The 25,992-nt window shown below is 36.9% G+C and overlaps 2 protein-coding genes across 2 annotated transcripts in view; one reads left to right on the forward strand and one right to left on the reverse strand.

Annotated features, from left to right (window-relative positions):
- The window catches only part of atrnl1b (attractin-like 1b), a 102,838-nt gene extending 94,535 nt beyond the window's left edge, over nt 1–8,303 (forward strand). The window contains exons 28-29 of the mRNA XM_051913558.1: nt 1,121–1,235; nt 6,181–8,303. Coding sequence (XP_051769518.1) covers nt 1,121–1,235; nt 6,181–6,305 — 240 coding nt within the window. The 3' untranslated portion in view covers nt 6,306–8,303. The remainder of the gene's footprint in view (nt 1–1,120; nt 1,236–6,180) is intronic.
- A 14,275-nt stretch (nt 8,304–22,578) lies between these two features.
- gfra1b (gdnf family receptor alpha 1b) overlaps nt 22,579–25,992 on the reverse strand; it is a 32,926-nt gene continuing 29,512 nt past the window's right edge. Inside the window, exons 8-9 of the mRNA XM_051915530.1 lie at nt 25,388–25,432; nt 22,579–23,920 (exon numbers count right to left, since the gene is read on the reverse strand). Coding sequence (XP_051771490.1) covers nt 23,780–23,920; nt 25,388–25,432 — 186 coding nt within the window. The 3' untranslated portion in view covers nt 22,579–23,779. The remainder of the gene's footprint in view (nt 23,921–25,387; nt 25,433–25,992) is intronic.

The raw sequence follows: 25,992 nt of genomic DNA on the forward strand, positions 1-25,992 counted from the left end.
GATGTTCTGTGACGCAATAGGACACAAAAACATTTTAATGGTCTGTAGATCAGTCGAAAGCCACAGAGAGCTCATTTAAATGTTTGCTGTGTGCTCCAATAATTGTCATAATTATATTGAGGTGGGAAAGGGCCAAGTTTGTATTAAACATTCCTGCTTTAGAGAAAGGTACCTTAGGGTAACTTTGTTGGTTTGACGTCTGCCGTTTAATTCAGATTATAGGCTCGATGAGGACTGCTCTTGGCAGAGAATATTAGTTGGCGTCCGTTTCCTTTTTGTGCCTTTCATTTTTTTTTTTTTTTTTTTTTTTTTTACACATTTTGGCAACTGGGGTAAGATATTAAAGCTTCATTTTGTGGAGAGCCATTGGCTGCCAAAGTCTGTGATCTTGCAGCACGCTCTTGGAAGAGCTCTTGAAGAGGCACTCTCTTTAAATGGTGAATAAAGCCACTCTATAGCTGAGTCAGTATGTGTGGAGGGCTAGAGATGAGAGTGTATTAATGAGCTAAGGGAATCTTAAAAGACAATACCCCATACACAAAACGTCACATACATGCTTTATTTAATGACGGGGACATTTATGACTCCCTTTGTCATTAAAACGCATAAAACAATCGACAAGTCCTTTTAGAAAAGCATTCATATATATGTGAGTGGACCAATCCTCTACAAGTTAGCTGAATAATCTGTAATATGACATAAAAGATGACATTTTAAGATCACTGCGATTGCCGGTGGCTTCCTTCCTCCTCATTCCACTATGCTGCATCAGAGACTCGCTGATGCATACTTCTATCCAGGGCAGCGTTTATAGAGACAGAGAGCGTGTGCTACAACACGACCCGAGTTGGTAGTCGACAACCTCAAATGTCACATTTTCTTTGCGCATGTTTGCATGATGTGAACTTTGAAAGTGGTTTGCTTTGAGTCTTTCAGTTTCAGGGAGGTGATTTGTTACTGAGATTATCACGATGTGAATTTTCCTTTTCTGTCGACGTGCGAGAGACATCCTACAATGTTATCACACAACGAGGACTGTGACATTTGTGACTGATGGTGATGTGTTCAGGAGTAGGCTTGTTATAGATGACACATTTCCTCTCCTCTGATCTCTCCACAGGGACCGCCCAAGCCAGTGGCCGTGGAACCCTGTTCAGGGGGTAAAGCAGCAGTGCTCACGGTGCTCTTGTGTCTCCCACGAGGGGCATCTGGTGTTCCTCCACCCGGCCAGTCAGGTCAGTATTTTCGAAATACGTCTTAAAACGTGTCCCCACTTTACATGTACCTTGTTTTACATGTAGCCTTCCTGAAACTCACACTGTAGAGCATGGTGCTAGCAACGCCAAGGTAATGGGTTCGATTTTTAGAGAAGGCATTAAAGGGTTAGTTCACCCAAAACTGAAAATTCTGTCATTAATTATTCACCCTCATGTCGTTCCACACCCGTAAGACCTTTGTTTATCTTTGGAACACAAATTAAGATATTTTTGATTAAATCCGACATATGACTCGTCCATAGACAGCGATATAATCACCACTTTCAAGGTCCAGAAAGGTACTAAAGACATCGTTAAAACAGTCGACATGACTACAGTGGTTTAACCTTAATTTTATGAAGCGACAAGAATACTTTTTGTGTGCAAAAACAAAACAAAAATAACAACTTTATTCAACAATATCTTCACTGCGCCACCTGCATAACAGACTCACAGAGAAGAGGAAAAATTGTTGAATAAAGTTGTTATTTTTGTTTTGTTTTTGAGCACAAAAAGTATTTTCGTCGCTTCATAAAATTAAGGTTGAACCACTGCAGTCACGTCGACTTTTTTTAATAATATCTTTAGTACCTTTCTGGACCTTGAAAGTGGTGATTATGTTGCCTCGCTGACGGGACCATTAAAGTGAACTTCCACCGTACGTGATTTTAAAACATAAGATGGTACCCAGGTTTCAAAACTACACTAATATTTCACTTCTACTGTTAATGAAATTTTGGTAGGCTACATGGTTTTCACAATGAGATGGGTAGCCTAATTGTTATAAAATTCAGATGGGCTACAAGGTTATTTTTATGGTATGCCGAAAAGTGTTTAAATGCGATCGTTGGTACATTTTACCAGTATTTAAGGAACTTTCAATACAAAAATTAAAATATGAAAAATGTGCACTACGAAAATTATTTTCAAATAAAAGAATTCTCTTTATAAAATATAAGATTTGATCTTTAAAAAGCCCTTTTCCTTAACGTACATCTCGTCTTATATTCGGAACAATAGGGTTATAACAATATTAAATTATTAGTGTTTTAGAAGATTTTAACTTTCAAGTGAGCGTTACAGCCAATGTAGTCTAAATGTAAAAATGAAGGAAATGAACATGGACAATTAAACATCCAATGTTGATACCGATATATTAAAAAAACAAAATCTCTAATATCTGCAGAAAACTGATAGCATATGCATTCACTGTGCACCCCTAATGTTTCTGTATGTTCTTTTGCACTTGTGATTTATCCTCCTAGAGTGTTTGGTAATTTTATCCCTAGCATAAAATTTGACTGAAATTTAAAACTCTGAATTGGTACAGGCAGCTTCTCAGTTAATGTTTTACACCGAATTAACATGCCCGCTGCACACTTATTATGTTGCAGTTTGGTTCATTCCCCATGTGAGAATTAATTTCATGCAGGAAGTTCTCCAGTGTTCCCCTGGTGGTCTGATGTAAGTTTGTCTGTGACTGCTGGTCATATCCTCTTACACCACTATGGCTAACCCCAGTCTGAATGTCTCCTGTCTATAGCCTGAGCAAAACAGATCTACCAATCTGTTACAGCTTATTGGACCAAGAAAATCTGAGAAGACATTGTACCTCTCTGTGTCCTTGACTTTGAGACAAAGGATTGTCATGTTCCAGTGAACACCAAACTTGGCTTTCTACAAATGTACAAACAAAAAATAATCAGTACAATAATAATGGTGTCCAGTTTCGGTCTTTTTTCCCCATATTTGTCATTCACCTTCAGCTGACAGCACCTTTTCTGAGAGCTCTGTACTGACGTATCACGCATATATTTAGACGGCAGTGCTTTAAAAGCCATGTCAGCTAGAGGTCTGTCTCGTAGACCTCTGTTTAGCTTTAAGAGTTACGGAGTGATAAGATTGGGTTGAGAAAAAACCTTTTACCCCCTCCCCTTCTCAGCAGGCTTGTCAGTCAACTTGCTGTTTTATGGGACCTTGTCATTTAGGCTTGACTTCCTCCCCAGGAACTTGACTGATCTGGAAAAAAAAAAACTTTTGTTTCTCTAATAGCTCCTCTTTTGTTTGACAAGTACAAAATAGAGGCAACAAATAACAGCAACATGAAAACAACAACTGATATGCACAGAAAGAGTATGTTTGGTGATATCTGAAGAAAGTTGGATCTGTCGAGACAGAGCTTTGTTGTAATTTCTTGGCACTGAAAACTTTAGAGTGGCTGCTTGCTGGGCTGTTGAAGTTTGTCATAAACACTTGGAGAAAGCTACATCAGATATAAAAGGAGAGGGAGACTGAAGAGAAAAAGTGGTGAGACTGTTCTGAATCAACAAAGAATATTTTTGGAGAGAAGCACAGGAGCTTTGCGCACAGATGTCTCTTTGTCGTCAAAGAGCTTTGTTTTAGTTCGTCTTTTTGGAAGTTCCACAGCAGGATGGATGTGTAGGTGTTTGTCTGCTAGGATAAAGCGGTGCATCACCTTCACAGAGCAGACCAATCGGTGTTTGACTGATGTAGGAGCTTGGAGCAGAGAAGGCTGCTTTTGTCAGCTCTCACCCTGCTCTGTCTGCATGTCTACCTGGTGCGATGTGAGTATGATCCTGAAAACATGGTGCCTTTTTTCTCTGAAACAGCCTCCCACTCAACCAAGTGCTTGGACACGATAATGAACTCGGCAAGCAGACAGACGCTGATCGGTTTTACCCATATTTATTATATTATAGATACTTTTGAGATTTTCTTGGTGCTGAAGGTCTTTCTCATTTCGTGCCTGGCTAACAAAATCAACTGAATGTTTGTTCATTATATGCATGTGTGATCATATAAGACCTCCTTTTCTTTCATTGGGAAAACATGCACGTCCTGCTTTATATAACATGGAATAATTTTGTCTATGTGATGTTTATTTTATTTCATTACATTTCCAAACCTGGCCAGGCCAAGTTTAAGATTACCCAGTAAGCATTGTTGATAAGTAAATGTGAGCAGTCATTTCTTAATGTTCTTAAAGATATATGTACATGTTTTTTTGTTTTGTTTGTCAAGTTTCAAATTGCCCAGTAAGCAATTCACACAGAACGCGTCTTTGCATGTAAAATACGGTCTCGATGTGCTTTTGAGAAGTGATGCAATACCGGAAATAATAGAAATAGATAGCTACTATTTTTGACATGGGGAAAAAAGAAAATAATCACATTGCTATGGCATTTGACCTTGATTTAAAAAAAAAAAAAAAAAAAAAACCTCTGTCGCTGCTCAGTGAATTCACCCCATCCTCCAAGGCAGACAATATGGGGAATACCATCAGCTTGTTCAAGAGCTAAAGTTAGTTGCCGTCAAATAAAACAGTTGCCATGCCAATTTGCTACTGTTAACAAAATCTCGCAATGCTTGCTCCGCCTCCAGGGTCTTCTAATTGGTCCGCTGTTTTGAAACTGACATAGTTGCATAAAGATGTGAGCGCAACGGTCATACACATCCGTCTAGCATGGTGGAAAAAATTACTCAGGTGGAAAAAAAAGTACACTTCTATAATGTACTTAAAGTGCCCTATTTTTGCGCACTAATTTTGTTCTTAATATACAAAAAATTCTTCCTAGTACTTCTTAAGATAATCATGTGCTTTTAACATACTATCTCTATATTAAAAAAATTTATTTAGTTACCACTTGTAGTACACTAGAACCCACTAGTGTATGAAAGATGGGTTCAAGTGTACTACAAGTGGTAACTAAATAGTTTTTTAATACAGAGATAGTATGTTAAAAGCACATTTAGTTCATATGCATGGTGTCTCAAAATAGCACAGTTGAGTACACTTAGATGTTCTTAAGATTATCTAAAGAAGAATTTTTAGTATATTAAGTACAAAATTAGTGTGCAAAAATAGAGCACTTTAAGTACATTATGGAAGTGTACTTTTTTTCACCTGGGTAGTGCTATGGAATGGAAAAACACGTTCTGTAAGTGTGATCATTTCTTAATGTTTGGGTTTTTAACATCTGAAATATAAACATTTTTGAACAAGCCAGTGAAATGCTTTATTTTTCATTGTAGATGATATTTTTGAGTTCTGAAAGTTAGCAAATGCTTACCTGAATGGTAAGTAGCAAGTTCATGCATAACCAGCTCTAAAAGCACTACAGTAGTAGGCGTACACTGCGCTCTTCAATCCCATGGACAGTTCTGTTGACAGACATGTAGTTTTCACATTCCTCCCTGCAGGCCAGGTGTGATGGGTAATAAATCGATGTAGGGCAGTGTGTAACTGTCTCAGGCTCAGGTTGTTCTTGGATGTAAATCGTCTTCGCCTGAACGCTTGAAGCTCCGGCTTCTCACCAATGTGCTAAATTCAATTCCTTTTGCCCTGGCCTGTCTGAAGTAATGAATTGTTCCCCTCCGATAATTGTATTGCTTCAATAGCAGGGAGGGAGCAGTGCCAGACTAGCACAGAAGTGGCCGTTGTGTTTGTAGGATGATTTGTGAGATGCTGCTTTGAAAAATGGCTTTGGGGTTGCAGCCATGGTTTTGACCACAGCAGTCCAAGACAGAATCCTGGCACAAAACGTTGGGTGCTGGGAGTCGAGTTCACTTCAGACCCCCATCCTAGAATAAGAGAAAAGTGGCCATAGAATAGGAGAAAGGGATGTTTCTTGAAACAAATGACCTTGACATTGAACAAGGAGTAGCTTCTGAGTCTTCTGAGTGGAAACTTTTCTTTATGCATGAACAGTCAGGAATCTGTCTTTAAAAATGAACGAGCTGAGATTTGTTCTTTTGAAAGAGATAGCTTTAAGTTACCATTGTTCCTTTTTTAAATAACTCTGCTTTGACATGTAAATGAACCACTTTTGCTTTTGAATCCTCTCAGTGAGTCTGTGCTTCTCCTCTCTGACCCTCGGCTTGCTTTGTTGTGTGTTGTCTGCAGGTATAGCCATCGCCAGCGCTCTTATCGACACGTCCCAGCAGAAGCCTATGGACTTCAAAGAGAAAAGCCAAGGCTTGAAGAACCGCAAAGCTCTGCCTCCCGCTCACCAGGGCACCTGTGTTTGAATCGTCTGCGGCCTCGGCGGGCTGTCCTTTACCAGAGCGACCTCCTCTCTTGTGCTGCTTCAGGCAGACGACGGCCTAGAGTGGCCCCATGTGAGGGGATTATTTAGGTGACAGAGTGACCTCTTATTTCCACTCCACATACACTTTATCTCTCCATGGCAATTGAACATCGTAAATAGATCTCGTCCGTCTCAAATGACCTTGCCATCACCACCTGCTCCAGCTTAAGCATCACTTTACTAGTTCGACTCCATCCGTACCAATCAACAGGCTTCTTTTTCATTCATCCAACTTCCCACAGCCATTTCGGTCTTCTGAATGTTGAGGGCCTCTCTAATGGTCTCCTATCAGCTTCACACCAAGCACAGATGTGCCTCTAGCATGGTTTGTACATTTTGGACCAGAGTGTCTTGCTAAGCCAGAAGCAGTGTTCTAGTAGTCTAGGGGCGGTCGCCGGTTTCGTGTACGGGTTGAACAGCTCACCTATTTGTATGCTTGCCAACTAGACTTACATTTTGCTCAATTTTTAGCTATTTTGACATTTTATTTAAGAGATGGACTATAGAAATGTTTGCCATGGTGTGGAAGCTATCTGTTGTGTAAGCTAATGACGTTCTGCTGCTGGTAGCCTCATGCTTGGTAAACTCATATTAGGAATGGATCAAATCCGTCTTTAGATAGATAGATAGATAGATAGGTTTCGCACATTTCATACTTGCGCTCTTCTTGTGAAGACTTTGCATGGACCACTCACACTATGCTTGAAAACTTTGTGGGTTACGTGTCACACGAAGAGCGTCTTTATGTCTTGAAATATCGCTGACCGTTAGCTGCAGTGTAATGCACCATAATGTAGAGGAGCCAGCTGGTTTGGGTGAAACCAAGGGTCAGTTGTAAATCACAGAGAGAAGTCGGTCTTTAGGTGAGGGATGAAATCGAGCCTCGCTGACCTGACAAACCTGGAGAATTTAGGCCGCATTGCAACGGGTGTATAGTATTAAGGAAATGCTAGGGAACCCTAGAAAAGCAGTTGATCTTCTTTATTTTTATTGTCATTTCGCAACGGTACAGGTTTAAATGAGCAGTGACTCATAACTTTGCAGTAACGCTTCATCTCTTTATAATGAACTTTTGTATACTTAAGTTTCACATATTGTGAATGTCAACAGAGGAAGAAATTTTTGAGGAGACCAGCACGTGAGAGTGTATTTAGACTGTTCATACACTCAAGGACTGTGTCTTCAAACAATGGGTTTTCTCAGAGCAGGATTCACCATACAGCTGGATCTTCTGAATCGAATTTAACCCACCACTAGGACCGAGTCAGAGCCCTCCGTGGGTAAAACAGGACATCTGGGAGATGTGTTTTCCTGTCTGTGGCAACAGCAAAAAGTGTACAGCCTCCTACTCATCACTCGTTTGCTTTAGATGGACTTGAACATGTGAATCTAATGTGAATCGCTCTTTTTCTCTTCATGTAGCTACTTCAATGTTTTTGTTTGTAATTTTTTGCTGGTTTTAATAAAGGATATTAAAATGTCAATAGGTATTTTAGGGCCACCCTCTGTACATGACGGTGATGAGAAATAATCATGTCTTTTACAATGTTTGTGGAAAAAAGAAATATTGAATTGTTTTTGTAACTAACTGATTCCTGTGTAATACCTCTGTGATTTAATTCTTAGGTCACACATGTAACTAACTCAATTCGTAATAGTGTCTCTGTTTTTAGGTAAACTGAAGCTGCTCATCTAGATTATTCTGGGCATTTTTGAACTTACTTTTCAGGTCATGATGTGTTAGCAATTTAGTTTCAGAGCTATTTTTTATTTTGAAGTGTGTAAGAGATTGTCACGCAGAAATTTTACAGACTGATTACACAGGAATCATCTCACTGTAACTGAGAAAAAACAGATTCATTCATCCCTCAGTGCATATCATTAATCTTCATTGTATTTTAAAGATGAATGGAAAAATAAAACACTTGAATATTCAGAAGTCCATGGATCATTCCAGAGCCTATGAATATGAAGAGCTTGTTTCACAGCTTTCACAAAATCAATCATTTGGTGGCTCTCGCCAGGTCTCATTGGTATTAGCAAATACTCCAATGTTAAAGTGGCTGTCGGCACCAAAAATGGATACATTTATAATATATTCTTTACTGCATGTCCTTCAGGTGTATAAGTAGTTAGTCTATCTATTGGCTTAATCAGTAAAATAAGTGATAATATGTGTAGATATAATGTAATAATATAATATTATATCCTCCAAAACACTTGAATTAATCATTTTCCTTTCTGCATAGCAAGGCATCACCAAGACAATGTAATGCATTTGAAGAACCATTTTACTTCTGTTTCATTTCAGAGAAGACCCTATTACTCTCAGAACTGCTGAGGCAAGAAAACATGCGTATGAATGGTTCATACCTACACTGAAAAGAAGCCAACTGTTTTTCAGAGGCTGATCTGATTTGAGCCTGTTATCCCTGACATGAAAGCAAATATCTCTGTTCTGTAATATGGTTTTAGTGGCCCATTATTGTACCACAGTCAAGGGGTGTTAGGCAACGATGTGAAGTAGATTGCCTAAAACCTACAGTTTAGAGTGCTTTTGCTTTTATACAGTGGCAGTAACAGTAATATGTTAATGTCACCAATGTTCAATTGATACAATTCATCCACCAAGTAGTTTATTAGACTAACTGTATGTTATTTGTCATTGCCGAGCAACATGATGATCAAAGAGAGAAGAGCTTGTCGCATCAATATCAAAAATCAAAATTAAATTACAGCTTTGCTGAGATCCACGATATAGTAACAGCTACTTGTATGAACCAAATATATATATATATATATTTTTTTTTATTATTATTTTGCATCGCAACGTTCTGTTATTTTTGGGACGATTTATTTTAAAGCAAAGACGCCACCTGTTTGCTTATTAATATAACATTTTGATTACAAAAATATTTTAATATTTATATATTAAAGAGAGATGTTCTACTCTTTTATAAAAGTAATATTGCATATGTTGTATATATTCGCAATATAGCTCCAGTGTTGTTAACGTTACCTAAAACTTGAAAAAAAAATGTAAGTAATTAAAATAAAGCTGAAATAAAAATATAAATATTAGATAAAAAAAATTTAGAATATTTGCCTTACCAACTAATATAAATGTTTGTTGAAATACTAAAATTAAAACTGAAATCAAAATAAATGAAGCTGTATATATATATAACTATAATAAAAAATGACTAAAACTTAAACTAAAGATAGAATGACTAGTATAATACAAAAATAACAATGTATAGCACAGCCACTCTTGCCTTATAGCTTAAATATGAAAAGAATAGCTCAAGTTTTAAAATCTGGACTGGCTATGTGCAACCATAAACAATGTACAGTTAGGCTAATATTTCTTGGAAATATATATATATATATATATATATATATATATATATATAATTTTTATTAATAAATTCAACCGTTGAACATTGGTGTCTTTTATCATTGTGCTTTTGCCACCACCAAAGTGTTAGTCCCCAAATTTCCGCTGTGGTAAAACCAAAGACTCTAAAGATAAAGCACAACCCCTTATTGCTTTATATTGCAATGGCCTGAAATGTGGTTCATCCAATTAGATTTTAGAGCTGTAATGATTTTATAATATTACATCTTCAACCCAAATTAGGCTTGATGCATGATGTGCAATGAATATTATAGATCCCTGAAGGTTGTACTGTTTTATAAACCCCTTTTTTTCCGTTCACCTCACTGTGACAGTCACCAGACCGGGCTAGTCAGTCAGTCTGCTCAGGTAGGTGCACAGCCTGACATAGACGGAATGAGCTGTCACAGCTGACTAATGCCCATAAAGACACTCAGGAGAGACGTATGGATAACTCACTGCAGATCTGCGTGTGTATGTGTGTTTTTCCAGCCTGCTGACGGGAGACAGCCGTAACATCATGCCATGTATCAAAGGCAGTGATGGATAAGCCCGGCTTGTTTTTGCATTTTTCATGTCAAAGAGTTCCTCACTGTCTTCTGGAAACCAATTCAATACCGAGCCTACGCAATAATCTCTGGTCAGCGCTGTTTGAACTCATGATAACATTTGAATTTGTGATTGGCTGCAATCAATGTCAATGTGATGACAGTATGGGGACGGTTAAAAGAAATGTAAAATCACCTAACGATTCATTTTCCTCCTCCCTCTGTCTGGTTTTCACCTGATCCCCTCCTCTAATGAGTGTTTGAGACGTGCCATTTCCGTATGGATGAATCTGTCAATATCAGTCGTATAAGTCAATGTGTGGGGGAGTCGCGGAGTGTGTATCCGGTGCGGTCGTATATCTCTGGGTGTGTCAGAGGATGAGTGCTGTGAGAGATGCCTCGTGCCTTTATTGCTTTTAGTTGGCAGGAAATGCCCAGTGTAAATCAAGGTGTCTGGCACCAACATTAAGAGATATTAATGAGAGTGCGGCCTGTTGGTAATACAGGAGGTGAGAGAGAGAATGAGCGATGGTTATGGATAAATCATTCATCCTTATGACGCCTGTAACACCAAGATCTGCAAGGAGGAGATTGTTTTTTTTACTCACATTGGCGCATGCTTCTTTGGGACACTTTATGTTAGAAGGAACAGTTTTATTTTTCTCCATGAACGAGTTAGCATTTTAGCACTTTGTCCTGAAGTCAATGGGTTTTTTTTTTTTTTTTTTTTTTTTTTTTTAAAGGTATGTGGATAACAAAAGCTCAATATATTTTCACGTTTTATTCTTTGACATTAAATACATCAGTAATACCCTCTTTTATTTTAATGTTTTACTTGTCTTGAAAAAGGGGGTTGCTAACAAGTGGCTAAATGGAACTACAAAGGTTGTCTGGGACATTAAAGGGTTAGTTCACCCAAAAGTGAAAATTCTGTCATTAATTACTCACGAGGGCCGTTTTACACCCGTGAGACCTTCGTTGATCTTCGGAACACAAATTAAGATATTTTTTGTTTAAATCCGATGGCTCCGTGAGGCCTACATAGGGAGCAATGACATTTCCTCTCTCAAGATCCATAAAGGTACTATAAACATATTTAAATCAGTTCATGTGAGTACAGTGGTTCAATATTAATATTATAAAGCGACGAGAATATTTTTGGTGTGCCAAAAAACAAAAACAAAATAACGACTTATTTAGTGATGGCCGATTTCAAAACACTGCTTCAGGAAGATTCGGAGCGTTATGAATCAGCGTGTCGAATCGTGGTTCCTGTTTTTTTTTTTTTTTTTTTTTGGCGCAAATGTCATTGCTCCCTATGTAGGCCTCACGGAGTAAACAAAAATATCTCAATTTGCGTTCCGAAGATTAACGAAGGTCTTACGGGTGTAAAACGGCATGAGGGTGAGTAAAGTTAATAAATGACAGAATTTTCATTTTTGGGTGAACTAACCCTTTAACCGCTATCATGACGAACAGGAAAACTCATCGTATTCACAGCCTCATTGTGTTTATAATCACGCTTTTGCAAACTGTTATAACTCTAAATGTTTTTTTAAATAAAGATGAAAACAGTTATCAGAAGCATAATGAGGGTGACGACAGTCTTGCGACTATGGCATAGTTCGTTTATAGCCTACGTTTAGCTTAGTTCTGCCGATTGTATAGGCTTCAAAATTCATAAATGATAAACAAATGTGTACGAATCATAAACTTTTGTTGGTCACTATTTTCTGCAATAATCCAAAAGCCAGTGGAAAAATCCTGCTGGGTTTTTGTCGAGGGAACCAGTTTTTGTCCATCATTATAATCTTTTCAAATGAACACAACTTTTATGAATTTTGAAGCCTAAATACAATCAGCAAAAGTAAAAAGCTAAATGTTGATACTGATGTATTTTATGAATAAAATGTGGATATATATTGAGCTTGTGTTAACAACAGACCTTATTTCAGGCATTTAACAAACAACCCACTGACTTTGAGACAGTTGAACCCGAAGTACTAAAATGCTATCTCGTTTCTGGGTTTTGGCCTACAAAAATATGGCATCTCTGCACTACTCTATTCACTGCACTAATTTGTGGGTCCTCTGAGTGGAAATAAAGTGGGTTCACGCCATGTCAGAATTACCATAATTACTAGATTCTGACTTGTAAAAGTTAAATAAAAATAAATCCCACAGTAATTACATTGGTAATGTATAGTCATGTGGTCATCACCTAGATTAGTAGCCCCATTGCTAAAAGGAAGATTTAGATTTACATAATGGAATAACTGAAATGTCTTACCCAATAGACTTCATTAGAGTGCATTACATGTTACTTGTTTAAGAGTAACAAGTGTTAATTTTAGTTGCATTGAACCCATAGTATAAGCCTTAATATCTGTTCTAGGTTTACAACTGTGTAGTTTCCATATGAAATTTAATTTTTCTCTTTAGTCTCATAGTGTGTGTCTCAATCAGATCCCTGGCAGTACGGACCTTGGCTCACTACACATTGGGACACTGATGGTGACATGACAACATCATTGTACAACATCACTACTGGTATTTATAAACAGCAGAACTGATTTTTTTCTGATGTTCTATGTTATTTAAAGTAAAGTATCAAATGTTAGCTAGATTATGTTCAGTACTTGTCTAGCGATGTTCATTTATGCTGAAATATAATTAAATAACAGCTTGTTTGTTTTTCAAAACATCTATTGCGTCATTAGGTGTGGTTTCACATTTCAGAACTTTTATTAAGGGAACATAGTGAGCATTGATGCTCCCTGGTTTTCACAGTACATTGTGGGACATTTTAGGGAGCGAACATTTCAGTGCACTTGAAGGATTTTGAGACAGTCACAGTCCTTAAAATGGCCGACTTCCTAATCAGTACCCTGACTGCTGAACTAGGAAGCTGATTGATACTCACCCATAGTTTCCTCAGAAGTGAAATATGCTTGTGGTCAAATATGAAGACATGTGGATAATCTGTTTTCCTTGAATTTTTTTTTCTCTCTCTCTCGGGGAAACCATCTTTCTTCTGAACAGGATGGCATATGTGCTTTGCTCTTTGCAGTCTTTTGTTCCACTTTGTTTTCCTGTGGCTAGTTTTAAGGCTTTTTTATTTGAACTTTTGAAATAATCAGCAGACGCAAACCCTTTATGAAATTGTATGTCTCAAATCCTGCTGACCCTGCAGAAGACATGAATACTCCCTCTGAATTGTCACCCTATGGCATTATTTCCTTTCTGATGTTGGGTAATTTTTTTCTGCTTGATTGCAAATTACACAGACAGAGCTCATCTGGTCACAAAGCTGATGCTTGTCTTTCTGTATTCAAGACCCCTTAAAAGAAAGATGGCACTGAAGACTGTGCAGAAACCAGACATTATGCCTAATTGCCTTTGGTAATAACAAAGAGCCTCCTATCTTTGGCTTCCCCTCAGCTGTCCTATGAGTCATGTCCCTGTCCCATCTCTGTGTCTCTCTGCCCACTTCCGTCTTCACTTTGCTTTCAAGCTATGAAATGGCCCATGAATAATCGTCATGTACAGCATGTTGAGTGCGTGCTGGGCATAGGTCTTTCCTTTCACCTTTCCACCCTCACATATGAAACTTTTGACTTTTGACCACTTTTGAGTGTGGAACACAGTAACCTCAGACATTGGACTATAATTCTCATTCTAGAGGTCAAAGTTCAGAGATTAAAAGTGACAAGCACATACATCTTAGGAAACAGCATAAAATCCATTAAAAACAAGAGATTGCCATCTATCTGTCCGTCCGTCCGTCCGTCCGTCCGTCTATCTATCTATCTATCTATCTATCTATCTATCTATCTATCTATCTATCTATCTATCTATCTATCTATCTCTCTGTCTATCTGTCCGTCCGTCTATCTATCTGTCCGTCCGTCCGTCCGTCTATCTATCTATCTATCTATCTATATCTCTGTCTGTCTGTCTGGTAAGGGAAAATTAACATTAATCAACATTCAAATAAATATAAATGTAATCACACAAAATATAATTTTCAATCTTGATACAGTAGCTTTTGTCAAGAATGTAAATAATAATTTAAATAAAAAGGAAACACCCATATTAAAATTGTGTCCAATATCAATAAGCCAATACATATTTATCATTGTTTTTGACTACATAAATTAAACTAATTATTTTGTTTAAAATTAAAAACAAAAAAACTACAATCAGTTGTTTTAAATGCTACAAGTGAATTTAGGCATCACAGCATTATAATGTACTGTACAGTAAAAATGGACATTCATTTTGATATTTGCTAAAGATTACATTTAACAGTGTTATTAAATGATTTGTGTTTTTAAAGATTATCTGGTAACACTTTACAATAAGGTTCCATTTGTTAACATTAGTTAACTACATTAGTTAATGTTAACTAAACTTGTAAAGTATTTGGTAATCTTATTTAATGTTAATTTCAGCATTTACTAATACATTATTAAAATCAAAAGTTGCATCTGTTGATATTATGTAATGGAGCTGAGCTAACATGAACTAACAATAAACAGTTACCTATTAACAAATAATGTTACAAATGTATTGCTTATTGTTAATCTTAATGCATTAAAGGCATAATATGTAAGATATTTTGGATTAAAATATCCAAAAACCACTAGAACACTGTTATATATTTTGTTGACTTGTGTACTTACATTATCCCAAATGTTTCCAAGAATGTTTAAATCCAGAGAAATAAGCAATTTTAACCAGGACACGGAGCGCGTCTGTGCGTCGCCTATCAATGACATCATACCCGCGTTACCCTCGATTTCCGTTTTTATTTTGTAGAAACCATGGAAACACCATAATATATTATGTGTTTTATTAGACAGATGAGCAACCGTTTCATTCATAGACAGAAAACTAAACGCTGCTTTACCCTACATACACTTGACCGGAAGAAGCGACTGCGGCATAATAAAAGTTCCGCTGCTCTCGAGAAGTGTGTCGCGTTTGTCTCTCATTAGCAATCACTCCAGCGGCCTCATTTCTGCTCTGCTTCATACTACAGTAACGTTAATAATCTCATCCATGAACATGATTTCGGCCCGAGTCCTGTCCCGATTCTTTTCCACCGGCTTTAGACGTGAAGACAACACCTCCCATCATTCCGTGAAATCAAGGCGTCATCAAGCTACGCCTTTGTTTTGAATAAGCGACCTCTAGTGGCGAAGATTTACATAGTGTGCCTTTAACTAATGTTAAGTAATGGGACCTTATTTTAAAGTGTTACCGATTAACTTTTAAGTGAGCATTGGGTTATAGTAATCTGAGGTAATCTAAAAAGCACAAAATAAAGTAGATGAGCATGCACAATTAAATATCCAATATCGGTCAATACCAATAAATAAATAAAAAACAATCATATCATATAACCTATATGAGTTGGATTGTGGATGTTTACTGAATAAGATGCAGGTTTATGTGTTGAAACTGTTTAGTGAATTCACTCTTCAAACTATTCTAGTTGTAGTGTGAAGGTCTCACATCTTTTTGATGTTATCAATGAGTCAAATCACTAACCCACTATATTACCTGTGACCTTCTGTAGCTTTGAAGGAAATCAATAACAAACAGCCCCTGAAACCCTGACATTTACCACAAATAAAATAAAAGTCCAGTCATAAGTTTAGAAGTGGCACTTTTGTGCAATGGCAAAAGATTTTTGAAATGATGTTCCCAGAAAAGAAAAAAAAAGAGCAACGTTGCCAGGCCCCAAGGTCAAGGGTGAGGTAATTAGATACAAGTTCCTCATTGACAGCAGACAGTACACACTGATTACATTGTTCAGTATCTTCTGTGGCTCTCTTTTATTTGAGGAACACAATTATTTTACTCTTTCACTGAGGTTAGTGTGTGGCTGTGCTTGCTGTGTACAAAGGACGTATTCTAAGATATTTTTTTAATCAGCCTGGCTTTCTTTTTCCAAAATTATCTGAAACAGTCTAGACACCCAGCTCATAAAATTCATTTATTTGATACCGTGTTATTTGCTTTTCATTCCTGCTTCACAGCTCATATTGTGCTTGATGCAAATCTGTGATGCTCCGCAATTACAATGGCACACTGTGATCCCTTTCTTTCGAACAGACTTCACAGCCATTGACGCGCCGCTTGAGCGATTATTAAATCTCGCCTCTGAGCGTTCCTTGTTTCCTACCATGCAAATTTCTTATACATTCATTTTTTTCCAACGTGACACCGCTAATAAATCCTCAGCCAATCTTTTGGACACATGTTCAATCATCATGTCTGAAGCGGTGTCTGGTGTTAAGAAACACCACGTCCAGGTACAGCATGTTGAGTGAGTGCTAGATGAACTGGGTTGCGTCCTTGTGTGTTATTGTCCTGGGGAGAGTGGACAGATGTGATCCGACTGACAATCATGTCCCCATTATCGCTTAATCCTGCCTGCTAGGAGTGAAAGTTAATCCAGCCTGATAAGATGGCCAAGAACAGTCAAACTGAGGTAACAGTCGAACCTAAAGCAGGTATGATGACAGCCAGGTAACCGCACTGGCTTCTACACCTCTTCTATTAGTTAATATATTAGGTATCATGATCCAACAATGAAAATTTGGACAGTATTTATGGTAACACTTTAGTTTAGGGTCCAATTCTCACTATTAACTAGTTGCTTACAGTATTAGCACACATATTACTAGGATATTGGCTGCTTATTAGTACTTATAAAGCACATATTAATGCCTTATTCTCATGACCATATTCTACATCCCTTAATCCTACCCAAGACCTAAACTTAAAGGATTAGTTCACTTTTAAATGAAAATTAACCCAAGCTTTACTCACCCTCAAGCCATCCTAGGTGTATATGACTTTCTTCTTTCTGATGAACACAGTCGGAGATATATTAATAAATATCCTGACGCATCCGAGCTTTATAATGGCAGTAAGTGTTACCAAATGAGTATGAGCTGAAGAAAGTGTCTCCATCCACATCCATCCATCATAAACATATTCCACACGGCTCCGGGAGGTTAATAAAGGCCTTCTGAAGTGAAACGATGCATTTGGGTAAAAAAAAAAAAAAAAAAATATTATGAAGTAAAATATCTAGCTTCCGCCAGACCGCCTTCCGTATTCAAGTTACAAAGAAAGTGTAAACTGGCATCGTGTCAGTTACACTTTTTCCGTTAAGTTGAATAGGGAAGGCATAGGACGTAGCGTAAGCTTTTTGAACTGCTAGAGTTTAACACTTTCTTCGTAAGTAGAATACGGAAGGTGGTCTGGCGGAAGCTACAGTGGGTACGGAAAGTATTCAGACCCCCTTAAATTTTTCACTCTTTGTTATATTGCAGCCATTTGCTAAAATCATTTAAGTTCATTTTTTTTCCTCATTAATGTACACACAGCACCCCATATTGACAGAAAAACACAGAATTGTTGACATTTTTGCAGATTTATTAAAAAAGAAAAACTGAAATATCACATGGTCCTAAGTATTCAGACCCTTTGCTGTGACACTCATATATTTAACTCAGGTGCTGTCCATTTCTTCTGATCATCCTTGAGATGGTTCTACACCTTCATTTGAGTCCAGCTGTGTTTGATTATAATGATTGGACTTGATTAGGAAAGCCACACACCTGTCTATATAAGACCTCACAGCTCACAGTGCATGTCAGAGCAAATGAGAATCATGAGGTCAGAGGAACTGCCTGAAGAGCTCAGAGACAGAATTGTGGCAAGGCACAGATCTGGCCATGGTTACAAAAACAATTCTGCTGCACTTAAGGTTCCTAAGAGCACAGTGGCTTCCATAATCCTTAAATGGAAGACGTTTGGGACGACCAGAACCCTTCCTAGAGCTGGCCGTCCGGCCAAACTGAGCTATCGGGGGAGAAGAGCCTTGGTGAGAGAGGTAAAGAAGAACCCAAAGATCACTGTGGCTGAGCTCCATAGATGCAGTTGGGAGATGGGAGAAAGTTGTAGAAAGTCAACCATCACTGCAGCCCTCCACCAGTCGGGGCTTTATGGCAGAGTGGCCCGGCGGAAGCCTCTCCTCAGTGCAAGACGCATGAAAAAACACCTGAAGGACTTTATGATGGATGGATGAGGCACTTTCTTCAGCTCATACTCGTTTGGTAACGCTCAGCTCGGATGCGTCAAGATATTTATTAATATTTCCATGATTGTGTTCATCAGAAAAAAGAAAGTCATATACACCTAGGATGGCTTGAGGGTGCGTAATTTTCATTTGAAAGTGAACTAATCCTTTAACAACTACCTTATTAACTATTAATAAGCAGCAGGAGTTTATTGAGGCAAAAATCATAGATAATAGTTAGTTAATAGTGAGAATTGGAAACTAAACTAAAATATGACTATTTATTAGCTTAATTCTAATTTCGGTAACCCTTTTTATGAAGACTATCCTTATAATGAATTATAGCTCCATTTATACTTATTTATAAGTAAGTATTACTATTTTATAAACATATTTATAAACATTCATTAAGACCTATACTGCATTATGAGAACAGTTATAGTTACATTTATATTATTTTTATAATTACTTATAAGTCATGCATTTTCTTTTTTAATGCGCATGTTCATAATCCATTATATAGTGATTTATAAGTATTAATAAGTGAGTCGTATGGTTCCATGAATGTATTTATAAAGATGCAACCTGCATTGCTATAATGTTATGTTATAGTTACAATGACTTTTTAGTAATTCAATTTATTTCTGTCAAATAATTAAATATATTGTTATTAATAACTGTGTTATGTTCTTATAAATACTTATTATGAGTAATAATACAGTTACTGACCTCTATAAATGCATCATTGATGGCTTTAAGTAAAGTGACAACAGGATGAAATTTTCTTTAAAGCAAATGTTAAGAAATCATGAAGATGTGCTCATTATACATTTTAAGTTGTTTACTTGTAAGTGTAACTAATGAACAATAATTTCTGTAATAAAATAATGAAAAAAAAAAACAATACAATACAAACAGCTGAAAACAGCTTTTTTAATGTTACATACTAGCAAAACACGGCAACAATATATTTTTTTAAAGTATAATTCCAAACTGCTATAAGCAATACCATATGACTGAGGAGATATACTGTACAGTAGATTTTAAAAAATCTAAATTACCATTCATGACCTTTAATGCAAACATTAGCTGTTAAAGACATAATTATTAATAACTAATTGGTACAGCAAACAAGTGTCTCTAGAACTGTTATATTTGATCATTTATAAATCAGTGTATAATGGATTATGAACATGAACATTGAAAAAGCAAATGCATAATTACTTATAAGTAATTATGAAAATAATATAAATGTAACTATAACTGTTCTTATAATGCAGTATAGGTCTTAATGAGTCTTTATAAACATATTTATAGAATATTAATACTTACTTATAAATAAGTATAAATTGGACTATAATTCATTATAAGCATGGTCTTCATAGAAAGTGTTACCCTAATTTCTACTGCTGTTCATTGTCGGTAACGCTTTATTTCACATTAGAGATTCTACTGACTATAAGTAACTTTGCAGTTTTATGTCAACTACCAGTCATTAGAGTATTTGTAGACTATCTGTTTAATATCTGCTAAAACTTTATTTTGATGGCCACCCAACAGATATTCTACTGACTATATAAGTAACTTTTCAAGTACGTCAACTTATTCTACTAATTCTAGTCTACTAATACTCTAATTAGAGTTAGTTGACATGTAGTTGCAAATTAATGAAAGTTAGTTGACGTAGCTGCAAAGTTACTTTGTAGAATGAATGTCTAAAGTGGACTATCAAAATAAAATGTAACCTCATTGTCAAATTGTGTTTGTTCCTAATAAATTGAAGTGCCCATTACCTAACTTTGTTTTGGAGGTCTCCTATAATAAGTTTACATGCAAGGTCAAAAACACTTTGATTTTCTCATAATATACTCAGCAGCATCTCTTCTTTTTTCAGTGTTTTGATAAAGGATTCAGTTGTTCCAAACCCCTCCTTTCTGAGAGCATACTCTGCTTTGATTGGTCAGATGGCCCAGTCTGTTGTGATTGGTCTATATCTAACAGCGTGCATCAGAAACGAAACGTCCATTACCATATCTAAATTTCCTCAGCACTTCTATATACAGTGATGAGTATTGATGGCGTTGGTTTTACTGTATCAATTAGAGCCCGAGTCCTCATCCATTGGAAGAACATGTAAAGTAGATTTGTTTTCACAGCACAAAAAACAGCGTCTTCTCAACATGTCACCAACACAAACCAAAGACTTCCAGGCCTCAGCTACAACTGAGGTGTTTGAGGGTGGGTCAAAATAGACATTCATGGGCAGCCAATGAAGACCACTGGCTGGCATTATGCAAATTTGTTACAAATGTACGTAGATTTGTGCTAGAAGTAAGACTGGAATTACTGACGAATTACTTGTTTCGTAATTGGTTCTTTCATTTGGGAGACAATAACTCCATTTGAATCTTTGAAAATTCAGAACTTTTGCATTCACAAACAGTATATATTACACACTTACACTGAAGCTAATATCTGAAAAAGCACAATATGGGCACTTTAATTTGTTAACTTACAGTATACAACTTGAATTGAACAAAATGTGTTAGTATATATAGAATTAAATTAATAAATGCTGCAAAAGGATTGTTCATGTAAAAGCGTTACTTCTTATAGTTAATGCATTAACTAATGTTAACATATATAAACTAGAAAATTGTACGCTGATACCACTAACCTGTGTTGCAGCTTTTTGACAATTTTTGCTAAGCTGGTTAGTGACTTGAGTCATCAGTCAAACTGACAGCACTTCACTAAACCATGAGAGCTTTTTATGGCTTTCTGTTCAAGTGTCAAGTTTAATGTTGCAAAGTGTAAAACATATGACTATTCTGGCCTGTGAAAGACATACTGGCAGTGAATCGGGCTAATCCATAGGAGACGTAGACATTCAGTTTATGTTCTATTTTGGTAATGAGAATCCAAGAGTGTTTCGATTATAGTCTACACATTTACTGACGCTGGCAGCATGTCTTGCTTAGTACTTAATGGCCCAGTCTGCCAGAGAACTGTCTGATGTGCACTTCAGTGTTGATGAAGTCTCTTATGCTCACCAAGGCTGCATTTATTTGATTAAAAAAAGTGAAATATTATTAAAATTAGAAATATCATTTTCTATTGTCATATATTTTAAAATATTATTTATTCCTGTGATGGCAAAGCTGAATTTCAGTGCCACATGATCCTTCAGAAATCATTCTAATATGCTGATTTGATGCTCAAAAAAAAACAAAAAAAACATTTCTCATCATTAATGTTGAACACAGTTGTGCTGCTTAATATTTCTGTGCCATTTTTTCCAGGATATTTTAATACATAGAAAGTTAAGGAACAGCATTAATATGAAATCTTTTGTAACATCATATATGATTTTACTGTCACTTTTGATCAATTTAATGTACCCTTGCTGAATAAAAGTATTAATTTCTTTAAAACTTTTAAAGGAACACTCCACTTTTTTTGAAAATAGGCTGATTTTCCAACTCCCCTAGAGTTAAACAGTTGAGTTTTACAGTTTTCGAATCCATTCAGCCGATCTCCGGGTCTGGCGGTACCACTTTTAGCATAGCTTAGCATAGTTCATTGAAGCTGATTAGACCATTAGCATCTCGTTAAAAAATGAGCAAAGAGTTTCAATATTTTTCCTATTTAAAACTTGATTCTTCTGTAGTTACATCACAGGCGCTCGTAATATCATTGCGCCTGCTGCAGCCATGGTACGACAGCAAAGTTCCTTGATTATTACGCTGGAATGAGAGTATAGTTCCTAGTCATATCGGCCTAGAAAATCGCAACTTTTAATTTTCCGTCGGTCTTAGTACACGATGTAACCACAGAAGAGTCAAGTTTTAAATAGGAAAAATATCGAAACTCTTTGCTCATTTTTTAACGAGATGCTAACCGTCTAATCAGATTCAATGAACTATGCTAAGCTATGCTAAAAGTGGTACCGCCAGACCCGGAGATCGGCTGAATGGATTCAAAAATGGTAAAACTCAACTGTTTAACTCTAGGGGAGTTGGAAAATGAGCCTATTTTCAAAAAAAATGGAGTGTTCCTTTAAACAATTGTCGTGTGTGTGTAAACCATGGTTCATTTTAAACCATATTTACACTATTGAAAACCTGTTCTCACCTAACTTAATAAAAATAAGACAAGAGTTAAAAGGCCTTCTTTAGTTTGTTTAATGTAAGTTTCTCTTTGCTCTTGCATGTCTTACAGCCCTGATCTATATACGTTTATATATATTCTTTTTACAGCTAACCAGTACAACAACAATGCAGAAATGATACTTGGAGAGCATTTCTTTTAGATGAGCAAAAGAATCCGTTCTCACTGAATGTACATACAGCACATTTGACATATACTTGACTGTGGTATCAACCCTCGTAGTTACTTCTGAATTTCATCACTAAAAATTAAGTCATATTTCACACAACAGAGGTGATACAATAGCTGAAAATGTTTGCTAGATTAGAAATAAACTTTGAGAAGCATAATATGGTAATTGTAAACAAAGATTGTATTTACACATAAATATCCAAGATAATGGCAAATCCCGAAAGTTCCCAAAATAAGCAAATCGGTGCTAAGCTTTCATCCTCACAGCATGTTTCATTGGAGAGGAAGGGAGCTAAAATAGATGTGACATTTACAAATTTAAGTCCAGAAACTCAAAAAAAAAAAAAAAAAAAAAACCTGTGTTTTGATGTGATAAAGTGGCGTGTCTATCCTGATGTTCGTTTCCCATACCGTATCATCTAAGCTGAAGCACTGCAAAAAGTCACTGCCACTTTGAGGGAGAATTGAGTTTGTAGGCCCTAATAAGGGACAGGAGCAGCAGGTTTTGCTGATAAGCCTTCAAAAAATACTGTGCACTGCTTGACACTGTTTGCGTATTAGTTGGAGTTTGCAGGCTTTCCTGTGGCATCAGCTCAGAGAAAATAAATCATCATCTGCAGCTCCCTAGTATGCAGAAGCTGCATCAATCTTTCATTGTCAGAAGTGGTTCTAGCATCTCCATGCATCTTTGTATTTTCAACCAGATCTTGCTGTGATGGTAGAAAAAATTGCAGCATATCGCACCACATATAAGAGTTCAGATGACGTCTGTTTGCAGAAAGTTCTCGCAACAGAAGTAATCCTAGATGACCTTCCACTGATGCGCAAATACAGTATGTCCATGTCTGTCTGTTATCTCCGAAAAGTGAGGGGAAAAAAAGCAGGTGGACCAAGAATAGTTTCATCACAGCGAAACACCACACTTGCGCACAGAACCACTTGCGGAAAAAAAAAACTCAAAATACAACATTTTTGTATGGTACAGAGGCGGCGGCAGCAGCAGTCCAGCAGGTCTGATCGGTGAGCGGCTATAATGTCTGTAGGGCTGTGAGATGCCCAAGAATTGAGAACAGAGACAGCAAGAGCACAGTCCAGTCCATCAGGCAGACAGCGCTAGTTGAGCTCCGAGAGATTGCATTAAAGCTACTGGGGTCATTCAGCTGCGGATCCTGTGGAGAAAGTCATGTTTTCATATTGTTAGCCATTCTGTTCTTGTTGAGGCAATGCAATTTTCTGGTTGTTTGTTCTTATAGTTGTTTTTGTCTAATTATTAGTCTTAAAGCAAAACTTTGCAGGTTTTTTGTAGTGTCCATAGAATGTAATCCCATTTCTATGGAGCCCCTAAAGGGACATGGCGGTGGAAAAAAATTTGGGATAGGTGGAAAAAAATATTTTTCAAAGCTTTTGCATTCTCTCGCAAACCTTTTGCGTTCCCCTGAGAAAATCTGCGTTCTCTCGCAAAACTTTGCATTTCCTCACAAAGATTTTTGCGATCTCTCGCAAAGATATTTGCATTCTCTTGCAAACTTTTGCGTTCTCTTGCAAAGATATTTGAGTTCTGTGGCAAATTTTTGCACTCTCTCGCAAAGATATTTGCGTTCTCTCACAAACTTTGGTGTTCTCTTGCAAAGATATTTGCGTGTGCTCGCAAACTTTTGTGTTCTCTCGCAAAACCTGAAACCTTCACTTACGTCAAAACCGTGCCTTTAACTAAGCACTGAACATATTTCTTTATACTTAAGTCCAAGTTCAAAATAAAACTCTATGAACCACTCCATTGTTAACATATGGAGCTGTTCCCTCCTGCTAGAGGGAAATTAAACAAAGTTTTTGTCTGAACAGGTTTTGTGAGAGAATGCAAAAGTTTTGCGAAGGAACGCAAAAATCTTTGCGAAAGGAACTCAAAGTTTCTCGGGGGAGAGAGCGCAAAAGCTTTGAAAAATATTTTTTCCTCCCATCCCATTTTTTTTCCACCACCATGTCCCTTTAGGGGCTCTGTACATTTCCACTTCAGAGTAAAAAATAAAAAGAGATTTGTGACCTTTTCTCATAATTATGACTTTATTTCTTTTAATTGCAACTTTATATCTCACAATTGAGAGTTTGTCTAATAATTATGGTTTTATATCTCACAATTGGGACTTTATTTGCGACTATTGCGACTGCATGTAGCAGTATGTACGAAGTCGCAGTTGCGAAAAATACATTCACAATTAAAAGATATAAAATCAACATAAAATTGTCTCATAATTGCAACTTCATATCTTGTAATACTAATTCTATTTCTCATAATTGTGACTACATATCTTACAATGTAAACTTTTTTTTTTTTTTTCAACTTTACCTCATAATTACCTGTTTTATTCTTTATTCTGACATGGAAACGGGCTGTCATATAATGGCATACCTCTATGGAATAGAATCAAAAGGTCTATTCACACAAGGGATGTGTTGCATTCAAAAACAGCTTGAAATGTATTATAAACAGTGCTCAAAAACACACACACTCTTTGCACTGGTCAGCGACATCCACTTAGTGCATGATCACATAGACAAAAATGTACAGAATGCATCTTGTGTGAAAAGCCTTTAACTCATTGGAAAATCCTAGGTGAGTAGAAATGTACAGTTCTTACCACACAAAGAACATCCAGAGTAACATTACTTTTCAGTTTCTGAGCCTATAAAGAAAGAGAGAAAGAGGCCAGCTGAAATACGGGCTGAAAGTCAATTACTTGCAAGAAGCTCTTCAAGGTTCTGTGTTATAAACCATTTCTCACACTGAAGCATTTCCATCCAGCAACCCTTTAAACTGAGTCCAGTGCGATCTGAGTCAAGCACAGCTTCAATAAAGCACCGTAATTCACCTCGGCAAATAGAGGTCATACGGTATTGGCCTCAAAGAGAGGTCTTTCTGCGTGAGATGTAATGTTATGATAATGAGCCTTACAGCCCACACACATACACCACCCGTATACAGCGCTGTAGCCAAAGAGCGCTCTCTAAGGTCCTGCTACTTTCAAATCAATGTGCTGTGTGTGTTTCATTGTGTGCAGGAGGGCAGTGTGTTTGCATTAATATGTGACACACCAATACATTTTAATACCCAGTTACATGAGACTCTGCTCTGCTATCCTGTATCCCACATGCACACACACACACAGGTTGGTTTGTTGGAATGATAAAATGATTCTCCAGAGAATCTGGAATATAATAAAGGTGCCGCACAATGGAGAGAGAA

This window comes from Ctenopharyngodon idella, chromosome 12, assembly GCF_019924925.1.
Source record: "Ctenopharyngodon idella isolate HZGC_01 chromosome 12, HZGC01, whole genome shotgun sequence".
Lineage (NCBI taxonomy): Eukaryota > Metazoa > Chordata > Actinopteri > Cypriniformes > Xenocyprididae > Ctenopharyngodon > Ctenopharyngodon idella.